At 44.7% G+C, this 22911-nt stretch overlaps 1 protein-coding gene across 2 annotated transcripts in view; it reads right to left on the reverse strand.

The window, feature by feature from the left end:
- PPP2R5C (protein phosphatase 2 regulatory subunit B'gamma) overlaps nucleotides 1-22911 on the reverse strand; it is a 322861-nt gene that overhangs the window by 165517 nt on the left and 134433 nt on the right. For both annotated transcript variants that reach the window (XM_033953398.1, XM_033953399.1), the window contains 2 exons: nucleotides 7149-7348; nucleotides 4407-4517 (listed from right to left, as the gene is read on the reverse strand). In XM_033953398.1, the coding sequence (XP_033809289.1) occupies nucleotides 4407-4517; nucleotides 7149-7348 (311 nt within the window). The remainder of the gene's footprint in view (nucleotides 1-4406; nucleotides 4518-7148; nucleotides 7349-22911) is intronic.

A 22911-nucleotide genomic window follows, 5' to 3' on the forward strand; every position in this document is an offset into this window, starting at 1 on the left:
CTCGAGCGCAGTTCTCATGCCAATGATCCAGAGTTTTCTTCGGCTGTGAGAGGCACGTAGGCTGAGGGATCGTCGCTCTCTCTCAAGGGTACATCTCCGGAGGAGCGGAGTCCTCTGAGTTGCCCTGGGGCATTAGAGGAGGAAACGCCCCGCAGAGTGCGGTGGTCGACTCTACGGGGGGAGGGGGGGGGCAGAGAAGCCAAGGCAGTCATCGAAGCACCTGGAGGAATTGAAGCAGCGGATCTCCGAGAATTTCCTAAAGTTGAATACTGCTCCTGTTGAGGTTACAGGTACTTTGTTTCCACCAGAGAATTTTGATGAGAGGGAGAATTAGAAGGCCTTGAGCATGTGCAGATGCATGCTCAAGGCCCAGCAGAGGCAGAAAGTTCTTCAAGCGGCACCGGCATGTCCTGTGGGCTGCATGCCGATGCCAGACGGGGGGTAAGTTTCAAGTTGTTCGGGTGGGGAGTGCTGATTCTAGGGGGGGGGGTGCTCGCAAATCGAGTCAACACTCAGTTTGCGAGACAAGTTTTGTGAGAATGTTTTGCTCGTCTTGCAAAACACTTGCAAACCGGGTTACTCGCAAACCGAGGTTTGACTGTATAAAGATACTAGTCTTTAAGCCCGTTACATTAACGGGTGCTAGAATAGATGCGTGTGTGTCTTTCTTTCTTTCTCTCTCTCTCCTTGGCCGCTTTCTTTCTTTTTTTCTGTCACTCTCTCTCTTTGGCCGCTGTCTGCCTTTCTTTCTCTCTCTCTCTCTCTCTCTGGCCGCTGTCTGTCTGTCTTTCTTTCTGTCTCTCTCTCTCTCTTTGGCCGCTGTCTGTCTGTCTTTCTTTCTCTCTCTCTCTCTCTCTCTCTGGCCGCTGTCTGTCTGTCTTTCTTTCTGTCTCTCTCTCTCTCTCTCTCTGTCTGTCTATCTTTCTTTCTTTCCTCGGCTGTCCAATGAGAATCTCGGAGAGGGTGAGATCCAGAAGGCTTTGAGCATGCGCAGATGCTCAAGGCCCAGCAGCAGCCCATCAGAAAACCAGCGGCAGGCACTTTCTAACATCGGCGGTGCATGGATAAGGACAGGGCCGGTCAGTAGGGGGGGAGGAGGCGATTGCGAAGGGAGGAAGCAGCGCCGGTGGCCTCGGGGTGAGCAATACTGCCAGTTCCCAGGATCGGGTTGGGTGTCAGCTTGGGGGTTGGTTCGGATGTCAGCTCAGGGGTCGGGTCAGGTGTTGGCTTGGGGGTCGGGTGGAACGAATCATCCGAGTTGCCATTATGGCCTATGGGGAAAGTTGCTTTGCTATACGAGTACTTTGGATTGCGAACATGCTTCTGGAACGAATTATGCTCGAAACCAAGGTACCACTGTACCTAGCAAAAACCCAAATAGTAGGAGCATTCTATGCAACCAATCCAGAGCAAGCAGTGGCTTCTCCTATGTCTGTCTCAATAAGACTATGGACTTTTTCTCCAGCAAATTATCTAAACCTCTTTTAAAACCAACTATATTAACCGCAATGCGTTCCAGAGCTTAACTATTCTCTGAACGAAAAAATATTTCCTCTTATTAATTTTAAAAGTATCTCCCTGTAACTTCATCAAGTGTTCCCTAGTCTCTGTAATTTTTGATGGGAGTAAAAAAATAAAAATTCTACACCACTCAGGATTTTGTAGACTTCAATCATATCTCCCCTCAGTCATCTCTTTTCCAAGCTAAAGAGCCCTAATCTCTTTAGTTTTTCCATCCCCTTTACCATCTTGGTCATGCTTCTTTGAACCTTTTCTAGTTCAACTATATCTTTGAGATAAGGCAACCAGAACTGGATGCAATACTCGAGGTGAAGTCATACCATTAAACAATACAAGGGCATAACATTCTTAGTCTTGTTTACCATCCTTTTTCTAATAATTCTTAGCTTCTTGTTTGCTTTTTGGCCGCCACCACCGTACATTGGGCAGAAGGTTTCAGCATATTGTCTATAATGATACTCAGATCTTTTTTTGGGCACTGACTCTCAAGGTAGACCCTAGCATCTCGTAACTGTGATTTGGGTTATTCTTCCCAATGTGCATCACTTTGCATTATTCCATATTAAACTTCATCTGCCATTTACGTTCCATCTTCCAATTTCCTAAGGTCTGCCTGCAATTTTTCATAGTCTGCATGCGTTTTAACAACTTTGAACAGTTTAGTGTCATCTGCAAATTTAATCACCTCACTCCTTAATCACTCGTGTCATTTTAAATGGTTTTTACCACATGTGCAGTCGTGTGTGTTTAGTTATAAATATAAGGTACCCCCTTGATGCAGGCATTTATTGAAACATGGTTATATCACAATAAAATACCAATGACTTCTTTAAATAAATTTACTTCTTTGCCATACAGATAATTCTCTTCTTCATTGCTGACCAGGTCCTTCCTGTCTTGGTAGCTCCCCCTGGGTGATTTCTATAGCCTCTTTATATTCCTCCTCTAAACGTGTCTCCAAAAAAGGGTACAGATCTAATTCTTCTCAGTGTCCTCCACCTTTGAGCTTTTTAGTAGAGCCAGAAACAAAAGGCTCCAGAAATAACAGAAAAGTGAAGGGTTAAATAAAACACCTAAATCTCTATAAAATATTTTTTCAACAGCTACAAACACAGAGACTTTTTAACCAATTTATTTTTCAATAAAACCTTCCCCTTCACAAGAGTGCTGAAAGGAAAAAACAGATTTGCTTCAATGACTCCAGTGTTAAAACAACTGTATTGGTTGCCTGAACAATGGAGGGTGCAACATAAAGTTTCAATGATGGTACATCGGGTATTGTATGGTCAAGCAGCTTGGTATTTTGTTGCATATGTACTTGGGAGGAAATTGAGATCTGAAACAGCTTTGCAGCTGATGACAGATACTGTGCATTATGAAACCACAAGCCACAAGTCAGTCAGCCTTTTCAGTGGCTACCGCAAAAGTTTAGAATGGGTTGCCAGGTACTCTACACTTATGAAACAATATAAATAATTTCTGAAGATTACATAAAACCCTATTGTTTGTGCAAGCTTTCATTATTTGAACACTTTGTTAAATCATAATGGTTAGAATTATGTTTATAAAGAGTATGGAATGTCTGTTATGTATATGGAGATTGGCTTTATGTATGTTATACTGTAACTTGCCTAGGTTTCAGGAGAAAAATAAATTTTAAAATAAATTTAAAAAAATAGTAGTTAAAGACTTCAAAGACTGATCATGTATCCAGCTCAGCCTCTTCTACTTTATTCACAGTTTATCCTGAGAAAGAACATAGCCGAGACAAACAATTATTAGTAGAGGCCTACCCACTAGTCTAGTGGTTATTAAACCTGTCTTGCGTGTTTGCCTAAACCATAAATGAGAGACACTCACCACATCCAGTTCACAATCAGGTTCCGCCAGAGTCTCCACTCAGGCTTACCAGGGCTCCAACTGGACTTCAACGCCAAAGGAGCTTTTCTCTTTTAGGCATACGCCTACAACTATTCACCTACAGCCTCATATCATGGCAGGGGCAGATATTTTGAAGAGCTAAGCAGACCCCAACATGACATCACCTCCAGGGTAAATCCTGATCACCATGGTGGACGGCAACTCATGGATAACACGTCAAGTGATATAACTCCTCTGCTCAAAAAGATCATTAGTCTAGCTCTCCCCTCCCCACTGCTATTTTTATTTATGAAATTAAGAAAAATACTTTTTTTTGCCAGAAATGTTGTGATTTTGGGTGAATTGAGCCCACAGACTACAGAATTTGGGCAAAATAATGATATAAAACCGAGTACAGTAGGCTAAGATGATCATTTAATGCTTACAAGCCAAAGACAAAATGAGAAGACAAGCTGAAAGGAGGAGTGATAAACAGAAAGAAGTGTTATCTAGGATAGGAGACAAAAAGAGGGAACAAAGGATACAGATAAGAGGCAGGAAGAATGCACAGCTTTTATACATTCCATATTTGAGAAGATAACCAGCCATCTAGGATGATATTTTATTGATATATGAGAAAACATGTTGACACCAACTGATGTGACAGGGAATCATTTCTATGGAACAGAAAGATTTAGAAGAAGATATACAAAGAACAGAGAAGGGTTAGAAGAAAAAAGGGCAACAGAGGGCCAAATGGTGAAACTAACCAAAGTTAGAGGCCACTCACTGTTCACAAAATCTTCTGAAAATGCTCAGCTACAACTGCTTTCTGATTAGTTTTCTGTTTCTTGAGCTGTAGCAGGTACTTACTGCATTTGTGAAAATGTGTTCAATAAGATGAAATTCATCAGGTAACACAATGAATCCTAAAATAGCTGACTTCACAGACTGAAGCAATGAAGTATTTTTTTTAATTAAAATTTTATTAGAATTACTTTTTCAAAAAAATAAACTAACTTTACCTGTAGATGAGGCCAAGCAGCCTCTAGTGTTGGTTCATCTTCCTCTGGATCAAATTCAGCTCCTGTTGGATTGGATGATGGGGGTAACGTCCGAAACATATTTACTGCAAACTAAAAGTACACAAAATAAATAAAACTAAAACCACACACTCCTTTCAAATTTTGAAATGTTGTGGCACAATTAAAAAGAGATCTTCAAAAGTATATTGTTAGTATGAACTAGATTGTTCATTTCAACTAAATGCTGATGTATACAGCTACTTCTCACTTAACGATCGAGCTCCATTCTTATGATTTGGTTGGTAAGTGAGGGGTGTCAAAACTCATCTCCTCCCACCTCATGGACCCATCCACACCTTACCTTAAAGCCCTGGTGGTCTAGCGGTGAAGTGGGACAGAAGCGATCTTCCTACGTTCCTGCCCCATGAAAGCCACAATCAAAAATGGCTGCTGTAGACTGCTGTGCCAGCCATTTCTGATCGTGGCTTTCACGAGGCAGGAGAATAGAAAGACTATTGCCTCCTAAACAGGAGTGCCAAACCAGAATTCTGTTACAATTTTTATATTCTGGCAATGAACACTACAAATAGAACGATATGCTTCTCATATCTCCTTCTTTGACGACTTAAATGACACTGCAATAAGGCCATTAAAAGAAAACGCCCTCAGGGCTCTTCCATAAAAATGAAGGCAGAAGGCTTGAAGCAGAAGATGACCTGAGCAAAACTCCACCTGATAAACATCCCAGTCAACAGACTGCAATCTAATGTTATTAATCAACCAGGAGCTTTAAGGCTGGCACATTAGTACAGAATGCTGAACCAGGAACTCCATAGGTAAATGGAGAGATCATGAGAGAGAGATTTGCATGCAGTGGAGGCAGTGCATGCAAATCTCTGTTATGAATATTCGTTGTTGATATCCTGAAAACCTGAAAGGTTGGGAATCCCCCAGGACAGGTTTGAGAACCACCGACCTAGGTGATTCACAAACTACTTATCAGAACTGTACTATAGTACTAAATTAGAAAGATGCGGCAAATAGATTCTATGTGCTGAAATGGGCAACTCTACATGCTCAAGGCCAAGCCCAAGCAAGAGGGAGGATCTTTGGGCACCGGCATGTCCTGTGTGTTGGTGCTGGTGCCAGATCGGGGTAAGAGATTGTGTTTGGGTGGGTGGGTGAGTGGGGGATGCCGGATCGCAGTGGGGGGAAGGATGACGCGAGTGGGGGGAGGTACCAGAGCGCGGGGGGGGGGATGCCGGATCATGGGGGTGTGGAGCAGGGCTGGTGGCCTCGGGGGTGGGGGGTAAGGTGGAGCAGCGCCGATGGCCTCGGGGGTGGGGGAATGAATCAAGCGAGTTTCCCTTACTTCCTATGGGGAAACGCTTTGATATACGAGTAAATTGGTTTACGAGCAAGATACTGGAACGAATTATGCTCGTAAACTAATGTTCCACTGTACTTTGTATTTTTCCTTATTAATGTGCCTTATTATCTGGTAATGATGGAAACCAACAAAATATTTTCAATAAACATTTATTGATATAAAAAAGAAGAAACAAAAGATCTGTAAATGAAAACTTTGAAGTAAGTGGTCAGACTATGAATCCAGATGTGAAGAGAACCTGGTGAGGAGGAAGATTTAAGATAACAAGGTCCAGTGTATGGCCTGAAAGATGAGTAGGGAAATTAAACTGGTATAAGCTTCACTTCAGATTTTATTCCTGAAGCATCCTCGGCATTACAAGCCAAGGAAATCTCCTTGCTTTTAGAGCTAGAGCAGATATTGGAAGCTTCAGTCATTGAATGCTGCAAGCATGTTTTCAGGATATCAACAATAAATAAGAGAACAAATGTGTGCACTGCCTCCACTGTATGCAAATACATCTCAATGAATATTCACAGTAGATATCCAAAACTTTGACTGGCATGTGACACTTGAGAACCAGTTGTTTACTCCTGATCTAAAAGGTACAGACTGTCTCTGGATGTCTGGTTAACTGAGACTTCCTTTAATTTCATATGCCAGGCAAGGCTCACTATTTTGCATTAGTATTTTGCCTTGAGCCTTGCATTGCCCCAGTATTGTACCTTTTGTGGTTATCACTCTTAATATTTTTCTCTGGGAAGTTTTTTCTTGTCTTTATATCATTAACCATTTTGATTTATGTTAGTTGTGTTGCATTAATGTTGGATTAATGTAATCTGCTGAGCATGTTGTAACTTTCAATGAATATAAACAGTTGTAAATAAATCAATAGAAACACAGAAACATAGAAAGATGACGGCAGATAAGGGCTACAGCCCATCAAGTCTGCCCATACCATTGACCCCCTTTTAAGTCTACTGGCCCCCTTAACTCTACTGACCTGCTCTATTAAGTCTATATCCTAGCGACCCTATGCTTTGGAATGTAAGAAATAGCTCCTGCTAAGTCAGGATACTTTTCTGGGTTCTATAGAATGATTTTGGGTAGATTAGAATATGTTTGGCTAGTCTGAATGTCTGGATCACTCTATACATGCTCCATATGAAGACAAAGAGGCAAATTAAAATTTGGCAAGTAGATCTTTATATAGGAAGGAAGAATCAAATAATGCACCTCTGGGAAGGGACAGATTTAAAATATATATTAAAAAATTAGATTAGGTAGAGGAAATAAGAATAGATAAGCACAAAACTATGATGAAATAAAAGGATTTGAAAATATTTCTAGACTTTTCAAAAATGATTACTTACCATATGTACTACTTCTGGGTAAATAGGCTCTGTGATAACATTGCGGTTATGCGTGATATATTCTACCATTTCACTTAAAGCAGCTCTTTTTACTTCTTTCCACTTTAGGTCACTTAGTGGATCCGAAACAAAATCAAAGAGGACGCAGCACTGACGTAGCTTTTGAATAAAAAGCTTTTCTTGTTCTCCAGAAGGAACATCTAAAATACAACCCAAAAATGTTTATTAAAATATTTAGAATTAACACAACAATAACTTCTTGTCATCTATTGTCAAATTTAAGAAAAACAGGACATACATATCTTTAGAGATGAAAGTAGAATAACAAGTTTACAATACTATACTTTATATATATGATCAAATAATTTAAGATGAGGATACAATATCTCTTAAAGAATTGTGCTTTCTTAACAATGAGTTCCCCCGGGTTCCTGAGATTTATTTTATTCCCAAAATACATAAGTCGTGCACAAACCCGCCGGGCTGTCCCATTGTCGTAGGCATAGGGTCAGTTTTGGAACCTTTATCCAAATATATTGACGGTTTTTTTAAACAATTTGTGCCGCAGGCAAGTTCATATATTAAAGACTCGACTCATTTTTTACATATTATAGAGCAATTATCTCAACAAACATTACAGGATGATTCTATATTGGTCACAGCAGACGTGGTGGCACTGTACACGAATGTTCCTCAAATCGCAGCTATATCGGTGGTTAATACACAGTCATCTAAGCTTAATATTTCGAGTTCAAAAAAGTGCATGTTGAATCAATTAGCCGAAATAGTTATAACTAATAATTATTTTAAATTTGAGGAAACATTATATTTACAAACTAAGGGTGTTGCTATAGGGGCCACTGTAGCCCCCACGTTAGCTTGCCTTTACATGACAGAATTTGAGGAAACCTTCGTGTACAGATCCAGCCACTTCCCATTTGTCACCTGTTGGAAAAGGTTTATCGACGATGTGTTTTTTGTGTGGACTGGTGGCATAACAGAGTTAAATGTATTTATGGAAGAAATTAATCAAAAAGACCCTAACATTAGATTCACGTTTAAATTAGACAAACATCAAATATCTTTTTTGGATATAAATCTTTACAAATGGGACAATGTTATTACCACCAGTCTACACAAAAAACCATCGGATCGTAATGCTCTACTTCAGTATCAAAGCTTCCATCCCCGAGCCCTTAGGAACAGTATTCCTATAGGTCAATTTCTTCGTTTGAGAAAAATTTGCTTGGAGGGGGCAGACTTTGACAAACAGGCTAGGTTGATGTATCATAAGTTTTTGGACTGGGGTTACCCAGGTAGAATTGTAAAAAGAGAATGGAAACGGACTAAAAATTGTCATCGTGTGTGGCTCATGCACCCAGTGGAAAATAATAATGATCATAATGTAGTTTGTGTGATGCCATATACCAACAACAGCAATGCCATTAAAAAGATTATTTAAAAACATTGTCCCATAGTACAATATTATCCGCCGCTGATAGATAAACCAAAATTTGCATTCTCCCGAGCACAAAATCTGGGAGAAAAATTAAAATGAAGGAAAATGGACCATAGGATTGGGAGATTACCTCCCCATCAACCATATGGGAATTGTCAGTTGTATGTGCTGGATCAACCTTTTGTAGATATCCCCGCTTCAAGCGGGAAGAAATATGAGTTATCTACAGGTACAAATTGTGACTCCACAGGGGTCGTATATTGTGTATTATGCCCTTGTGGCAAAATATACATTGGCCAAACTAGCAGGAAAATTAAAATACGGATAACAGAACATCTCAGTAATATCCGTAGGGGCAGAGTCTCCGCCCCTTTGGTAGTTGAGTGGTTGGATGAGTCTCACCCAGCAGAATCTCTGAAGTATACGGTTCTATTATAGATTAGACAATATACAGGTGATATAACAAAAATTCTAATCCAAAAAGAACGATTTATTTTCAACTGGAATACACTAAGCCCATACGGGTTAAATTTGGACATAGAGTGGTTAAATATATAGAGTCAGGTATTCTGTGTTTGATGTCATTTCCGGGAAGTCAGTGATTAGAGAGGTATCATGGGATATATATGGGGAACTTTCTCAACGTGGATTTTCAGATTGTCCCCTTTCCGGTGCCGTCCCGGTTTAGAACGCCATTTACAGGTTTGAAATTGATAGTTAGTAATTGTAATAGTATAATGCCTTACGGGTAAAGGATACTAGTAAACATAGGATTCAGTATTATTTATTTAAATTTATATTAAGTTTTTAATAAAGTTTTTTGATTTTAACAGAGTCCCCTCCTGATGAAGAGCCGAAACTCGAGTCGGGGGGGCCAGGGATTATATGTGTTATTTTTAGCACTTATTTATGCACTAATTTACGCACAGCACTTTAACACCGCTGAGGTTGCCGAAGTTCATATCTACCCAGCCACTCAGCAAATCCAGTAAATCCAGCAAATTCAACAAATCCAGTAAATCCAGCAAATTCAGATAAGTGAAACACACAATTTTTATTTTTTATCTTTTACTGGGCTGTTTATACATTGTGATCGGGTCAGGGACAGTGAAGTCAATGATGGTCCCTGTGTTAACCCCAGTTCGGTGATTGCACTGAATCTAAAGCACAGTTACTTACCGTAACAGGTGTTATCCAGGGACAGCAGGCAGATATTCTTGACTGATGGGTGACGGCACCGACGGAGCCCCGGTACGGACACTTTTAGAGTGATTGCACTCTAAGAACTTGGAAAGTTCTAGAGACCGCACCGCGCATGCGCGAGTGCCTTCCCGCCCGACCCCGACGCGCGGTCCCTCAGTTAAGATAAGCCAGCTAAGAAGCCAACCCGGGGAGGTGGGTGGGACGCAAGAATATCTGCCTGCTGTCCCTGGATAACACCTGTTACGGTAAGTAACTGTGCTTTATCCCAGGACAAGCAGGCAGCATATTCTTGACTGATGGGTGACCTCCAAGCTAACAAAAAGAGGGATGGAGGGAAGGTTGGCCATTAGGAAAACAAATTTTGTAAAACAGATTGGCCGAAATGTCCATCCCGTCTGGAGAAAGCATCCAGACAATAATGAGATGTAAAAGTATGGACTGAGGACCACGTAGCAGCTTTGCAGATTTCCTCAATGGATGTGGAACGGAGGAAAGCTACAGATGCTGCCATAGCTCTAATTCTATGTGCCGTGACAGAACCTTCCAGTGTCAGTCCGGACTGAGCATAGCAGAATGAAATGCACGCAGCAAGCCAATTAGATAGCGTACGCTTAGAAACAGGACGTCCCAATTTATTCGGATCAAAGGACAGAAAAAGTTGGGGAGATGATCTGTGGGGCTTAGTACGGTCTAAATAGTAAGCTAAAGCCCGCTTACAGTCCAAAGTATGAAGAGCCTGTTCCCCGGAATGGGAGTGAGGTTTAGGGAAAAAAACAGGTAGAACAATAGATTGGTTGAGATGGAACTCAGAAACAACCTTAGGGAGAAACTTTGGATGTGTACGTAGAACCACCTTGTCGTGATGAAAGACAGTGAAAGGTGGATCAGAAACTAGTGCATGGAGCTCACTGACCCTCCTGGCAGAGGTGAGAGCAATAAGAAAAAGTACCTTCCAAGTGAGAAACTTGAAAGAGGTAGTAGCCAAGGGTTCGAATGGAGGCTTCATCAAGGCGGAGAGAACCACGTTCAGATCCCAGATCACCGGAGGTGCTTTGAGAGGTGGTTTCAGATTGAAAAGACCTCGCATGAATCTGGAGACCAGGGGATGAGCTGAAAGGAGTTTCCCCTGGACCGGCTCATGAAAGGCCGTAATGGCACTGAGATGAACTCTGATGGAAGTAGACTTAAGACCAGAAGTAGACAGAGAAAGCAGATAATCCAATAGAGGTTCCACTGCAAGAGACTTGGGGTCATGATGATGTAGGAGACACCAAGAAGAAAACCTCGTCCACTTTTGATGGTAACATTGTAGAGTGGCTGGTTCCCTGGAGGCGTCCAGGATGGAGCGAACAGGCTGAGATAGCAAAAGATCAGTTGAAGTCAGCCCGAGAGATACCAAGCTGTCAGGTGTAGAGACTGCAGGTTGGGATGGAGGAGGGTTTCCTGATCCTGTGTAAGCAGAGATGGAAACAGTGGAAGTAGAAATGGATCCCTGGAACTGAGTTGAAGTAGAAGGGAGAACCAATGTTGTCTGGGCCACCGTGGAGCAATCAGGATCATGGTGGCCCGTTCCCTCTTTAGTTTGAACAAGGTCCGAAGCATGAGAGGCAGAGGAGGGAAAGCATAAAGGAACAGATTGGACCAATCCAGAAGAAATGCATCTGCTGCCAGACGGTGAGGAGAGTAAAGTCTGGAGCAGAATTGGGGCAACTGATGATTGTGAGGAGCTGCAAAAAGGTCCACCTGAGGAGTGCCCCATTGTGCAAAGATGGACTGTAGAGTCGATGGGTCGAGAGTCCATTCGTGGGGTTGGAGAACTCTGCTGAGCTTGTCCGCTAGGAAGTTCTGTTCTCCTTGAATATAAATCGCTTTCAGGAATAAGCGGCGCGAGGATGCCCAAGACCAGATTCTCTGGGCTTCCTGGCATAAGAGGCGAGAGCCCGTTCCCCCTTGCTTGTTGATGTAGTACATGGCCACTTGGTTGTCTGTGCAAATTAGAAGGACTTGAGGAAATAGAAGGTGTTGGAAGGCCTTGAGGGCATAGAACATTGCCCTGAGTTCCAGGAAATTGATGTGATGCTTCTTTTCCTGAGGAGTCCAAAGGCCCTGAGTTTGGAACTCGTTCAGATGGGCTCCCCATGCATAAGGGGAGGCGTCGGTGGTGATGACCAGATGATGAGGAGGCAGATGGAACAGAAGGCCCCTGGAGAGATTTGAGGATATCAACCACCATTGCAGAGACTGACGAAGAGACGATGTCACAGATATGTGTCGTGAGCAAGAGTCTGTCGCTTGAGACCACTGGAGAGCCAGGGTCCATTGGGGAGTGCGCAGGTGAAGCCGTGCCAGGGGTGTGACATGAACTGTGGAGGCCATGTGACCCAAGAGAATCATCATCTGCTTTGCCGAAATGGAGTGCTGGGACAGCACCTGCTGACAGAGCGATTGGAGGTTGTGAAGACGGTTGTCCGGCAAGAAGGCTCTCATCTGGACCGTGTCCAGTACCGCTCCAATGAATTGAAGTCTCCGCGTAGGAAGAAGGTGAGACTTGGGTATATTGATTTCGAACCCCAGGAGTTGCAGAAAAAAGATGGTCTGGTTGGTGGCCAGAAGAACAGTCTGAGATGAAATGGCCTTGATTAACCAATCGTCCAGGTAGGGAAAAACCTGAAGGTGGTGGGAGCGCAGAAATGCTGCCACCACTACCAGACATTTGGTGAACACTCTTGGAGAGGAGGCAAGACCGAAGGGGAGCACTCTGTATTGGTAATGACAGTGATTGATCATGAAGCGAAGGTACTGTCTGGAGGCCGGATGAATTGGAATGTGAGTGTAGGCCTCTTTGAGATCAAGAGAGCATAGCCAGTCGTTGTGATCGAGGAGAGGATAAAGCGTAGCTAGAGATAGCATCTTGAATTTTTCTTTGACCAAACATTTGTTGAGATCTCGCAGATCTAGAATTGGTCTGAGGTCTCCTGTTTTCTTGGGGACTAGAAAATACCGGGAGTAGAATCCTTGCCCTCTTTGGTCCAGAGGAACTTCCTCTATGGCGTTCAGAAGCAGGAGGGACTGAACCTCCTGACAAAGGAGGGCAGATTGAGGAGTGTGCAAAGCAGACTCTTTTGGTAGACTTTGGCCCGGAAGGGTGTGAAAGTTGAGAGAGTAGCCGTGGCGGATGATGTTGAGGACCCACTGGTCCGAAGTGATAACTTCCCATCGGCTGAGAAAGAAAAACAGACGTCCTCCTATCGGTTGAGGGAGGAGAGGAGAAGGTTGAACGCTGGCTATGCCCTCGAGGATCAAGTCAAAAGGGCTGAGTCGATTTTTGTGGAGGAGGCTGCTTAGCTGGTTGTTGCTGCTGAGGTCTAGGTGTTTGCCGCTGCTGTTGACGCTGCCTCCTAGGTTGCTGAGTGGAAGGCTGCAAGGGGCGAGCCACAAAACGCCGCTGATAGGCCGTTTGCTGTCTGAATGGTCGTGAAGGTGGAGGTTTCTTCTTGGTCTTAAGAAGGGTATCCCAGCGGGTTTCATGAGCCGAGAGCTTCTGGGTCGTTGAGTCCATAGAATCTCCGAACAGCTCATCCCCTAAACATGGGGCATTAGCCAACCGGTCTTGATGATTAACATCAAGCTCAGAGACTCTGAGCCAAGCCAAACGGCGCATGGCTACAGATATAGCTGTTGCTCTAGAGGTAAGCTCAAAAGTGTCATATATAGACCTTACCATGAATTTCCTGAGCTGGAAAAGAGCTGAAGAGCACTGATGGAAAGCCTCACGATTCCCCACAGGAAGGTACTGCTCAAAGGAAGCCATGGTGGTAAGGAGATGCTTTAAATAAAACGAAAAATGAAAAGCATAGTTACCAGAACGATTAGCAAGCATCGCATTCTGGTAAAGTCGCTTACCGAATTTGTCCATGGCTTTACCCTCTCTGCCAGGAGGGACAGAGGCATAGACACTAGCTCCTAAGGACTTCTTGAGGGTGGATTCTACAAGAAGAGACTCATGAGAGAGCTGTGGTTTATCAAAACCAGGAATAGGGATTACTTTATAAAGGGAATCCAATTTGCGAGGGGCTCCCGGGATAGTAAGAGGAGTCTCCAGATTCTTGTAAAAGGTCTCCCTCAGGATGTCATGTAAAGGGAGTTTCAAGAATTCCTTTGGAGGCTGGTCAAAATCAAGAGCGTCCAAAAAAGCTTTGGACTTTTTAGACTCAGCCTCCAAAGGAATGGAAAGAGATTCACACATATCTCTTAAAAAAGAAGAGAAAGAGGTGGAATCAGGTTTGGAGGAAATATCCTGCAGAACAGGCTCGTCTTCCTCTGATGAGCACTCCCCTTCTGACTGAAGAGGTTCTTCAGAGTCGCCCCACAGATCAGGGTCTCGAACATGAGGACCACGGTCCCGAGACTCAGGGGTGGATGGTTCTCGGTGTCGGGACTTCTGTACCGACTTACCAGACCTCACCGACGCGGTACCGGGCGATGTTATCGGTCGCACCGGAGCCGATGTCTGTACCGATTGGTGATGAGACCTAGGCTCCGGTGCGAGGACAGGCATCGATGCCGATGAGGTCAAGTGTACCGGTACCGAAGGAGTGGATGGTGACAATACGGACTGTTCCACGATCGGTACCGGTTGCTCAGTGGGGACCGATACCGGAGGGCTCGGTGTCAGGAGAGCTGGAAGGAGTTGTTTGAGCTGTTCCTTCAGCTGTACCTGCAAGATGGCCGCAATGCGATCATCAAGGGAGGGCACCGGTACCGCTTTTTTCTTCTGCGGTACCTGCGGTGCCGCTCGACGCCCCGGAGATGAGGAGCCCGATGTCGAGGGACTCACCTCAATAGGGGCGGAGCGCTTCCGCTGGTGCCTCACGGTCGGCAGGATTGGACTCTCTGCAATGGAGACCGGAGGACGTTCCAGCGGGGAAGGCTTCTTAGCCGGCTTACCTGCATGCTGCGACGTCGACGCGGTATCGCGTGGCGTCGATGAGGTGGGTGCCGACGAAACAGGTACCGAGACCGGCGCCGAAGACGCGGGGTCGGACATGTCGATGCCGAAAAGCAGTCTCTGCTGTATCTCTCGATTTTTGAGAGTCCGCTTTTTCAAAGTGGCACAGCGGGTGCAGGTAGAGGCCTGATGTTCCGGACCCAGACACTGAAGGCACCAGTTGTGCGGGTCTGTCAGGGAAATAGGCCGTGCACACCGCTGGCACTTCTTGAACCCGGGCTGGGGGGGCATGAACGTAAAAACGGCTTCTGCCAAATCGAAGGCCGAGGCCTCGATGATGGCAGTAGGCCCCGCCGGGTCAAATCAAGAAACTTGACAAAAACGAGAGAAAAATTTTTTTTTTTTTTTTTAAAGAAAGAAAAAAAGGAAGGGCAAAAAGAACCCGAAAAAGTTTACGCGAGCGGGAAGGCGAAGAAAAAATATTTCAACAGCCGTTGAAAATGCGACTTCTTAGCTCCGCGGAAACTAAGAAACTGAGGGACCGCGCGTCGGGGTCGGGCGGGAAGGCACTCGCGCATGCGCGGTGCGGTCTCTAGAACTTTCCAAGTTCTTAGAGTGCAATCACTCTAAAAGTGTCCGTACCGGGGCTCCGTCGGTGCCGTCACCCATCAGTCAAGAATATGCTGCCTGCTTGTCCTGGGATAAAAGGGTATAAGGTCTGAGCACTTCACAATAAGGTATAAATTTAAATGAGAGCTGTGATTTTATCTGTGGTTATTCATTTTCATCACAGAATAATATAAGTTATCTCCCTATTAGTTTGTTGGTTCAAATAATTTAAGAAACATTTACAGCAATAATAGTACGAGAAGTTGTTATACACTATGACCACAAGAGTTCAGGCTAGAAAATAAAAATATGGAAGTTTAAGGATGCTACAAAGTGTTTTGCCTTGAGAAAAATAGCCAATTACAACTTAATTTTTTGTCAGGATTATTACAGTAATGCTAGCAAAGTCAGTTTCTGCATGGATTGTTGTATAATATCAATGGACATCAGGATTTTTCTATCTATATCTATAATGGGGTACATTGGAGAGTAAGTTCTATGAAGGAGATAGATCCTAAATTCCACTCTTTTAGAGCAATGCCTTGAGCAGCATGCTAGATACCTTGCCAGTAATATACCAATTAAAAGAAAAAATGTATTCATAAGTCTTAATTTTATCTAATCAACAGTTAAACAAGTTGTATCAGAAGTCATGATCTGGACCCAAGTGTTTGACAGAGTTGAAGACACAGGAATCAAAGGCTCCCATAGTCAGAATAAATCAGAGGTTTGGGCAAGTTTCATTAAAAATTTGATATTCCACCTGATTTCTAAGCGGGGTACATATAGATCTACATTAAAAAGTCAAAAACTTGGGGACATGGATTAAAAGACATATTGACATACTGGTACAACAGGGTGGTAGAGGGTAGAACTACATAGCTTATAGGAAAGAGAGACATTAAGGGGAAGAACAATTGGAGGCAACCCTTCTGTAAGTATTAATCATGAAAGGAGAAAAGAGAAAGGGTGTAGAATTAAAGCTCAAAAGTGTCTTTAAATAAAAAAGTTTTCAATTTTGTTTTGAATCGTTCCAAGAATGGTTCTTCTCGTAAATCTGCTGGCATAGCATTCTATAGCATGGGTGCTGTAATGGAGAAGACTGATGATCGATGCATGCTAAGCTGTCATAAAGATGGGATATTTAAGAGGTGTTGGGCATTAGATCTCAAGGTTCTGGCCTGGGAGTAAGGGATCAGAAGTCTGTTTAAGAATTCTGGAAGATTTGTATTGCGTGTTTTAAGTAGTTAATAGTAGAATTTTATATGTAATTCTGTGTGTCACAGCAACCAGTGGGCCTTGATTAAAAGTGGAGTGACGTGATCAAATTTTTTTGCATTCTCAATTTTTATGGCCTGAATAATTTGGCTGAATAATTTGTAAGCGCCTTAGCTCCTTTTGACCAGGGAGTGGATGAGAATATTCAATGCTGAAGGATTTAAAACTTTGGAGAGGGACCATATCATTTGTAACCTGTAGAAACATCTTTGTACCACAGAACTGATTTGTTTATGATATGTTAATTTGATATCTAGTATGACGCCCAAAAGTTTTATTGACGATGTTTCTTGAAATGATGTGGAATTGAGACATATTGGGGAATTACTGTATTTTTTGCTCCATAAGACGCACCCCAGATTTTGAGAAGGAAAACAAGAAAAAAAACCATTCTGAACCAAATTGTATACTAATGTATACCCGACACCTTTAAATTCCATCCGAGCCCCCCCAATCAATCATCACTTTTACATACCCCCAGCACCTTTAAATTCCACCCAGCCCCCCAGCACCTTTAAATTCCGTCCCAGCCCCCAAATCAATAATCACTTTTACATACCCCCAGCACCGTTAAAATCCATCCCAGACCCCCAGCACCTTTAAATTCCGACCCAGCCCCCCAATCAATCATCACTTTAACATACCCCCAGTATCTTTAAAATCCATCCCAGCCCTCCAACAACTTTAAATTCCGTCCCAGCCCCCCAAATCAATAATTACTTTTACATACCCCCAGCACCTTTAAAATCCATCCTAGCTCCCCCAACAACTTTAAATTCTGACCCAGCCCCACCAATCAATCATCACTTTTACATACCTCCAGCACCTTTAAATTCCATCCCAGCCCCCCAGCACCTTTACATTCTGACTAGAGAGCTGCACGGGAACGGGGATGACGGGAATCCCGCGGGACCCGCGGGTTCCCCCTTTGGGTCACGGGGATCCCGTGGGGACGCCCCCTAGGGTCACGGGGATCCCGTGGGGACGCCTCCGAGGGTCGCGGGGTTCCTGCGGGGTTGGATCGCAGTGCACTCGAGCCGCGAGGGTAGTCTCCTTCTCCTTACCTGCCCTGTCGCAGCACACAGCCGAACGGAAATCTTCCCGATGTCAGCGCTGACGTCGGAGGGAGGGCTTAAGCAAAGCCCTCCCTTCCTCCGACGTCAGCGCTGACATCAGGAAGACTTCCGGTCGGCTGTGTGCGGCAGGGCAGGTAGGGAGAAGGCAATGGCGTACGAAAGAGGGGGGAGGGGGCGGTCCGCCCCGGAGAATGTGCACAGCCGGTCAGGTCCCCCGATCGACCGACAACAGGCCCGGCCGACAAATCTCCCTGCCCTGTAGCCGCGAATCTAAATTACCTCTTACAGCAGCTTCACTACTCCAGCTGCTGTAAGAAGGTAATTTAGATTCGCGTCTACAGGACAGGGAGATTTGTCCGACCGGGCCTGTTCTGTTGTCAGTCCGGTGCAAAAGCGCCACAAAGGTGGAGGCAGGGAGGGAGGAAAGGTGGAGTGGAGAAGAAAAGACGCTTAAGGGGGGAGAAGGCCGCTGAAAGCACTGGGGAAGACAAAGGGGTGGAAAAGAACACTGAAAGGACATGGGGTAAACGGGAGGAGGGGGGGGAAGGACCCTGAAAGCACTGGGGAAGACAAAGGGGTGGAGAATGCAACTGAAAGGACATGGGGAAGACAGAGGGGGGAGAAGGCCGCTGAAAGGACATGGGGAAGACAGAGGGGGGGAGAAGAACGCTGAAAGGACATGGGGAAGGCAGAGGGGGGAGAAGGATGCTGCCTGACAGGACATGGGGAAGATGGTGGGGGAGAAGGACACTGAAAGGAAATGGGGAAGAGGGAATGGGAAGAAGACGCTGGCAGGGAGGAAGGCAGAGGTGCCAGACTATGGGGGGAGCGGAGGGAAAAAGATAGGTGCCAGACCAATTTGGGAGGGGGGAGAAAGGGAGAGGCACAGTAACAGAGCAAATGGAAGACACAGAGAGAAGAGAGGCAGTGGATGGAAGGAATTGAATGAGAACATGAAGAAAGCAGAAACCAGGCAATAAAGGTAGGAAAAAAATTCTTTTTTTTTTAAATTTTTTTGCTTAAGGATAAAGTAGTATATTAGTTGTGTTGATAAAAATTTATAAACATTAGAGGCTCTGGTAGAAACCCGTTTACAAAGTATGTATTCTTCCCAATTAATATTTCCAAATTAATAAAGTCTTTTTGCTTATTTTTAAATGGGTTTCTACCAGAGCCTTTAATTCAGTAGCATAATTAAATGAAATAACTATTTCTGTAGTTTATAGGGACGGGCGGGGACGTAGGGGATTCCTCGCGGGGACGGGCGGGGACGGAGGGATTCCTCACGGGGACGGGTGGGATTCCTCACGGGGACGGGTGGGAATCCTCGTGGGGACGGGTGGGACTTTGGCGGGGACGGGTGAGATTTCTGTCCCCGCGCAACTCTCTAATTCTGACCCCAGCACCCCGGCAGTACCTTTAAATTGTGGAGGTTGGACAGCTGCCTGCTGCTTGTTGGGGCCTATGGCGCACAAGCGCGCTAATGCCTGGCCCGCAACACTTCCCTAATTGTGCCAGTCGCTGGTGCTTCACTGGACAGCTGCCTGCTGTTTACCGGCATGTTGGGGCCAGCGGCACACAAGCGCGCTGCTGCGTGGGCACATACCACTTCTGAATGGCTGCCTCAGTTCTCATGAGAAGCTAGCGAGAACTGAGGCAGCCATTCAGAAGTGGTGCATGCCCACGCAGCAGCGCGCTTGTGTGCCGCTGGCCCCAACATGCCGATAAACAGCAGGCAGCCGTCCAGTGAAGCACCAGCAACCGGCACAATTAGGAAGTGTCACGAGCCCAGGCATTAGCGCGCTTGTGCATCGCAGGCCCCGACAAGCAGCAGGCAGCTGTCCACTGACCTCCAAAATTTAAAGGTACCGCTGGGGTGGTGCTGGTATATTCGCTTCATTAGACGCACCCTTATTTCCACCCACTTTTTTGGGGGGGAAAAGTGTGTCTTATGGAGCAAAAGTTGAAGACTGTCTTTGCAGGGGAGCAGCATTGTAGTTGATTTGGAGATATTTAAAGCCAGCATGTTGTCCTTTAACTATTGGTATATCTAATTTTTGATTGATACAGTTTAATCTTGTTATAACGGACTTGCTTATAATGGAACCTCGCCTATAGCGGACAAGGTCCGCTGGTCCCAGCCGAGCGCCATTATAAACATACAGAAAATCATTGGATATAGCGTACTCGCATACAACGGACTTTCGGATATAACAGACAACTATTTTGGTCCCAAGAGCCACTTTTAGCTGTAATTTTCTTCGGCTATAACGGACATGCAGGCTACGCCTAGAAGGCGCGTGGCATGCCAGTGATATAGTGTCAAAATGCAGCCCAGAAGAAAATGACAGAGTATTTTTCTTTCCAGTACAGTACGACATAATGCTTTAGAACAGTGTTCTTCAACCTTTTTGCACCCGTGGACCGGCAGAAATAAAATAATTATTTTGTGGACCGGCAAACTACTAGGACTAAAATTTAAAAACCCCGTTTACGCCCCATCTCCGCGAGCTCGGTCCCCGCAAACCATCTGATCCCATCTGCACAAGCCGCAATTATGATTTTATATTGAACGTATTTTATTAAAGTATAAAAAGAAACAATATTCTGAACAATTGTGATTTTATAAATACAAATATACAGAGCACGGACCAACAAAACCCCTGTCTCCCCTCCCCTTCACATATATCCCCTCTACTATCAAGAAAACTGAACAAGCCAAGTTATTATAGAATGCTACATAGAAATATCATGCTAACAGAATACTGCAGTCCCCAGTTATGTCTCTAGCAGGATATATAATTCAAATCTGATATATTCTAATGACAAAATAGAAATAAAATTATTTTTTTCTACCTTTTGTTGTCTCTGGTTTCTACTTTCATCTTCTTTTCACTCTTTTCCTTCCACCATCTGCCCATTCCATCCAATGTCTGCCCTCTCCCCCTTCCATATGTATCTGACTTCTTTCTATGCCCCTCTTCCTTGTCCATCCTCCTCTCTCCTTTTTACATCATTCATTCCAGCTTCACTGCCTTCTTCATTTTTATCTCTCCTACACCAGATCTAGCATCTTTATCCCTCTCTCATTTCTCTGCTGACCCCCTTTCCAGCATCAATGTCTCTCTACTTTCTCATTCCTCTCTCTTCCCTTTCTCTCATCTGATCTCTCCATTCCACCCTAACCCCCTTCCCCTCCTGTAATCTCCCTGCCAGCTGTTTCCTTCCTTTTTTCTTTCTCCCTACCCTCCTTCCTTTTTTTCCTTCTCCCTTCCCTCCTCCCTTTATCCAACATTAACTCTCTTCCCATCCCTTTCCCTCCTCCCTCCCAGCAGCATCTCTCCTTCTTCTCCCTTCCCTCCTCCCTCTATCCAACATTAACTCTCTTCCCATCCCTTTCCCTCCTTCCCTCCCAGCAGCATATCTACTTCTTCTCCCTTCCCTCCTCCATCTATCCAACAGTAACTCTCTTCCCATCCCTTTCCCTCCTCCCCTCCCCTCCCAGCAGCATCTCTCCTTCTTCTCCCTTCCCTCCTCCCTCTATCCAACATTAACTCTCTTCCCATCCCTTTCCCTCCTCCCTCCCAGCAGCATCTCTCCTTCTTCTCCCTTCCCTCCTCCCTCTATCCAACAGTAACTCTCTTCCCATCCCTTTCCCTCCTCCCCTCCCAGCAGCATCTCTCCTTCTTCTCCCTTCCCTCCTCCCTCTATCCAACATTAACTCTCTTCCCATCCCTTTCCCTCCTCCCCTCCCAGCAGCATCTCTCCTTCTAACTTCCAAGTCCAGTAACAGCTCTCCCTTTTTCAGCACCTTCCCAGCCTCCTACAGTGGCTTCCTCCCCTTCCAGCAGCTCTCGGTACTTGCCTGCAGGAAGTTGCCGGTAAATCACTGCCCTGGCAAATTGGAGAGCTGGTGGGAGGGGAGACAGCCACTGTGAAGGCTCCCCAGGATCTTGTTCGCACACGCTGACCATCTCCCTCCACCTGCACCTGAATCTGCAGCTCTCTCCGGTCTAATCGCAACTTCCCCGCGGCCCTCTTCAGCAACTCGGCAGGGGCGGCGATCAAGACACACTGCCGACGTCGGGACCTTCACTCTCTGAGTCCCGCCTATTTTGTTTCAACTTCCTGTTTCCGAACAGGCGAGACTCATAAAGGGAAGGCCCCGACGTTGGCAGCCTATCTTGATTGCCTGAGGCTGGGAGGAACATTAATCAGCAGGAACCACAGTCAGGAGGAAATTTAACTACCGACTTGATCTCGCCGGCCCTGCGCGGATCGGCAGAAATTTTCTGCGGACCACCACCGGTCCGCGGACCGGCGGTTAAAGAACTGTGCTTTAGAACATCTTTTAGTGTTCTGGTTTTGCAATCATTTCATGCCATACCAATGTTTTGCTGAGTTTTATTCTTGATGTTGCTGATATGGTTGTGTAGTGACTGTTGTTCATTGATTGAACGTTGTTTCAAGTTGACCTAAATAAAGTTTTTTAAAAATGCAACTCTGAATATAACGGACTCTGGATATAACGGACCATTTTTCCAGGTCCCTTGAAGTCCATTATAACGAGATTATACTGTATTAGCAACCTCCTTATGATCATTTGAGTCACAGGGATGGAGAAGCTGAATATCATCTGCGTATGGTGTAAAACCAATAGATTGTCCTAGTGTCAACAGCGGGGCTAAAAAAAAAAAAAAAGTTAAATAATAGTGGGGATAGGATTGAACCTTGTGGTATGCCATATTTCACCTGGTGGCTGGGTGACTTGGCATTGTTGCACTGAACCCTAAAGGATCTGAAAAATAGGATCTGAACCATTCAAACACCTGGTCGGATACAACTATGGAATGGAGTCTTTGAAGAAGTAGTGAACGGTCTATTGTACTGAACACAGCCAAGAGATCCAGGGAAATGAATAGTCTAGTTAGTAGAGTATATTAGTGGTCAAGCCGATTAAAGATAGAAAAATTATGTTCTTACCTGTTAATTTTCTTTCCTTTAGACGCAGCAGATGAATCCAGAGACCAATGGGATAGCACACATCTACCAGCAGGCGGAGATAGAGAAACTGATTAACAGGTGGTCCTATTGGCTGGCACTCCTCCTGTATCTCCAGTATAGCTCTTTGCCCAAGCATCCGTAACCATCAATAGGCATAGCATGTAAAAAAACTTCTTTCCCATAACA

The sequence above is a fragment of the Geotrypetes seraphini genome, chromosome 7 (genome assembly GCF_902459505.1).
Source record: "Geotrypetes seraphini chromosome 7, aGeoSer1.1, whole genome shotgun sequence".
Taxonomy (NCBI): Eukaryota; Metazoa; Chordata; class Amphibia; order Gymnophiona; family Dermophiidae; genus Geotrypetes; species Geotrypetes seraphini.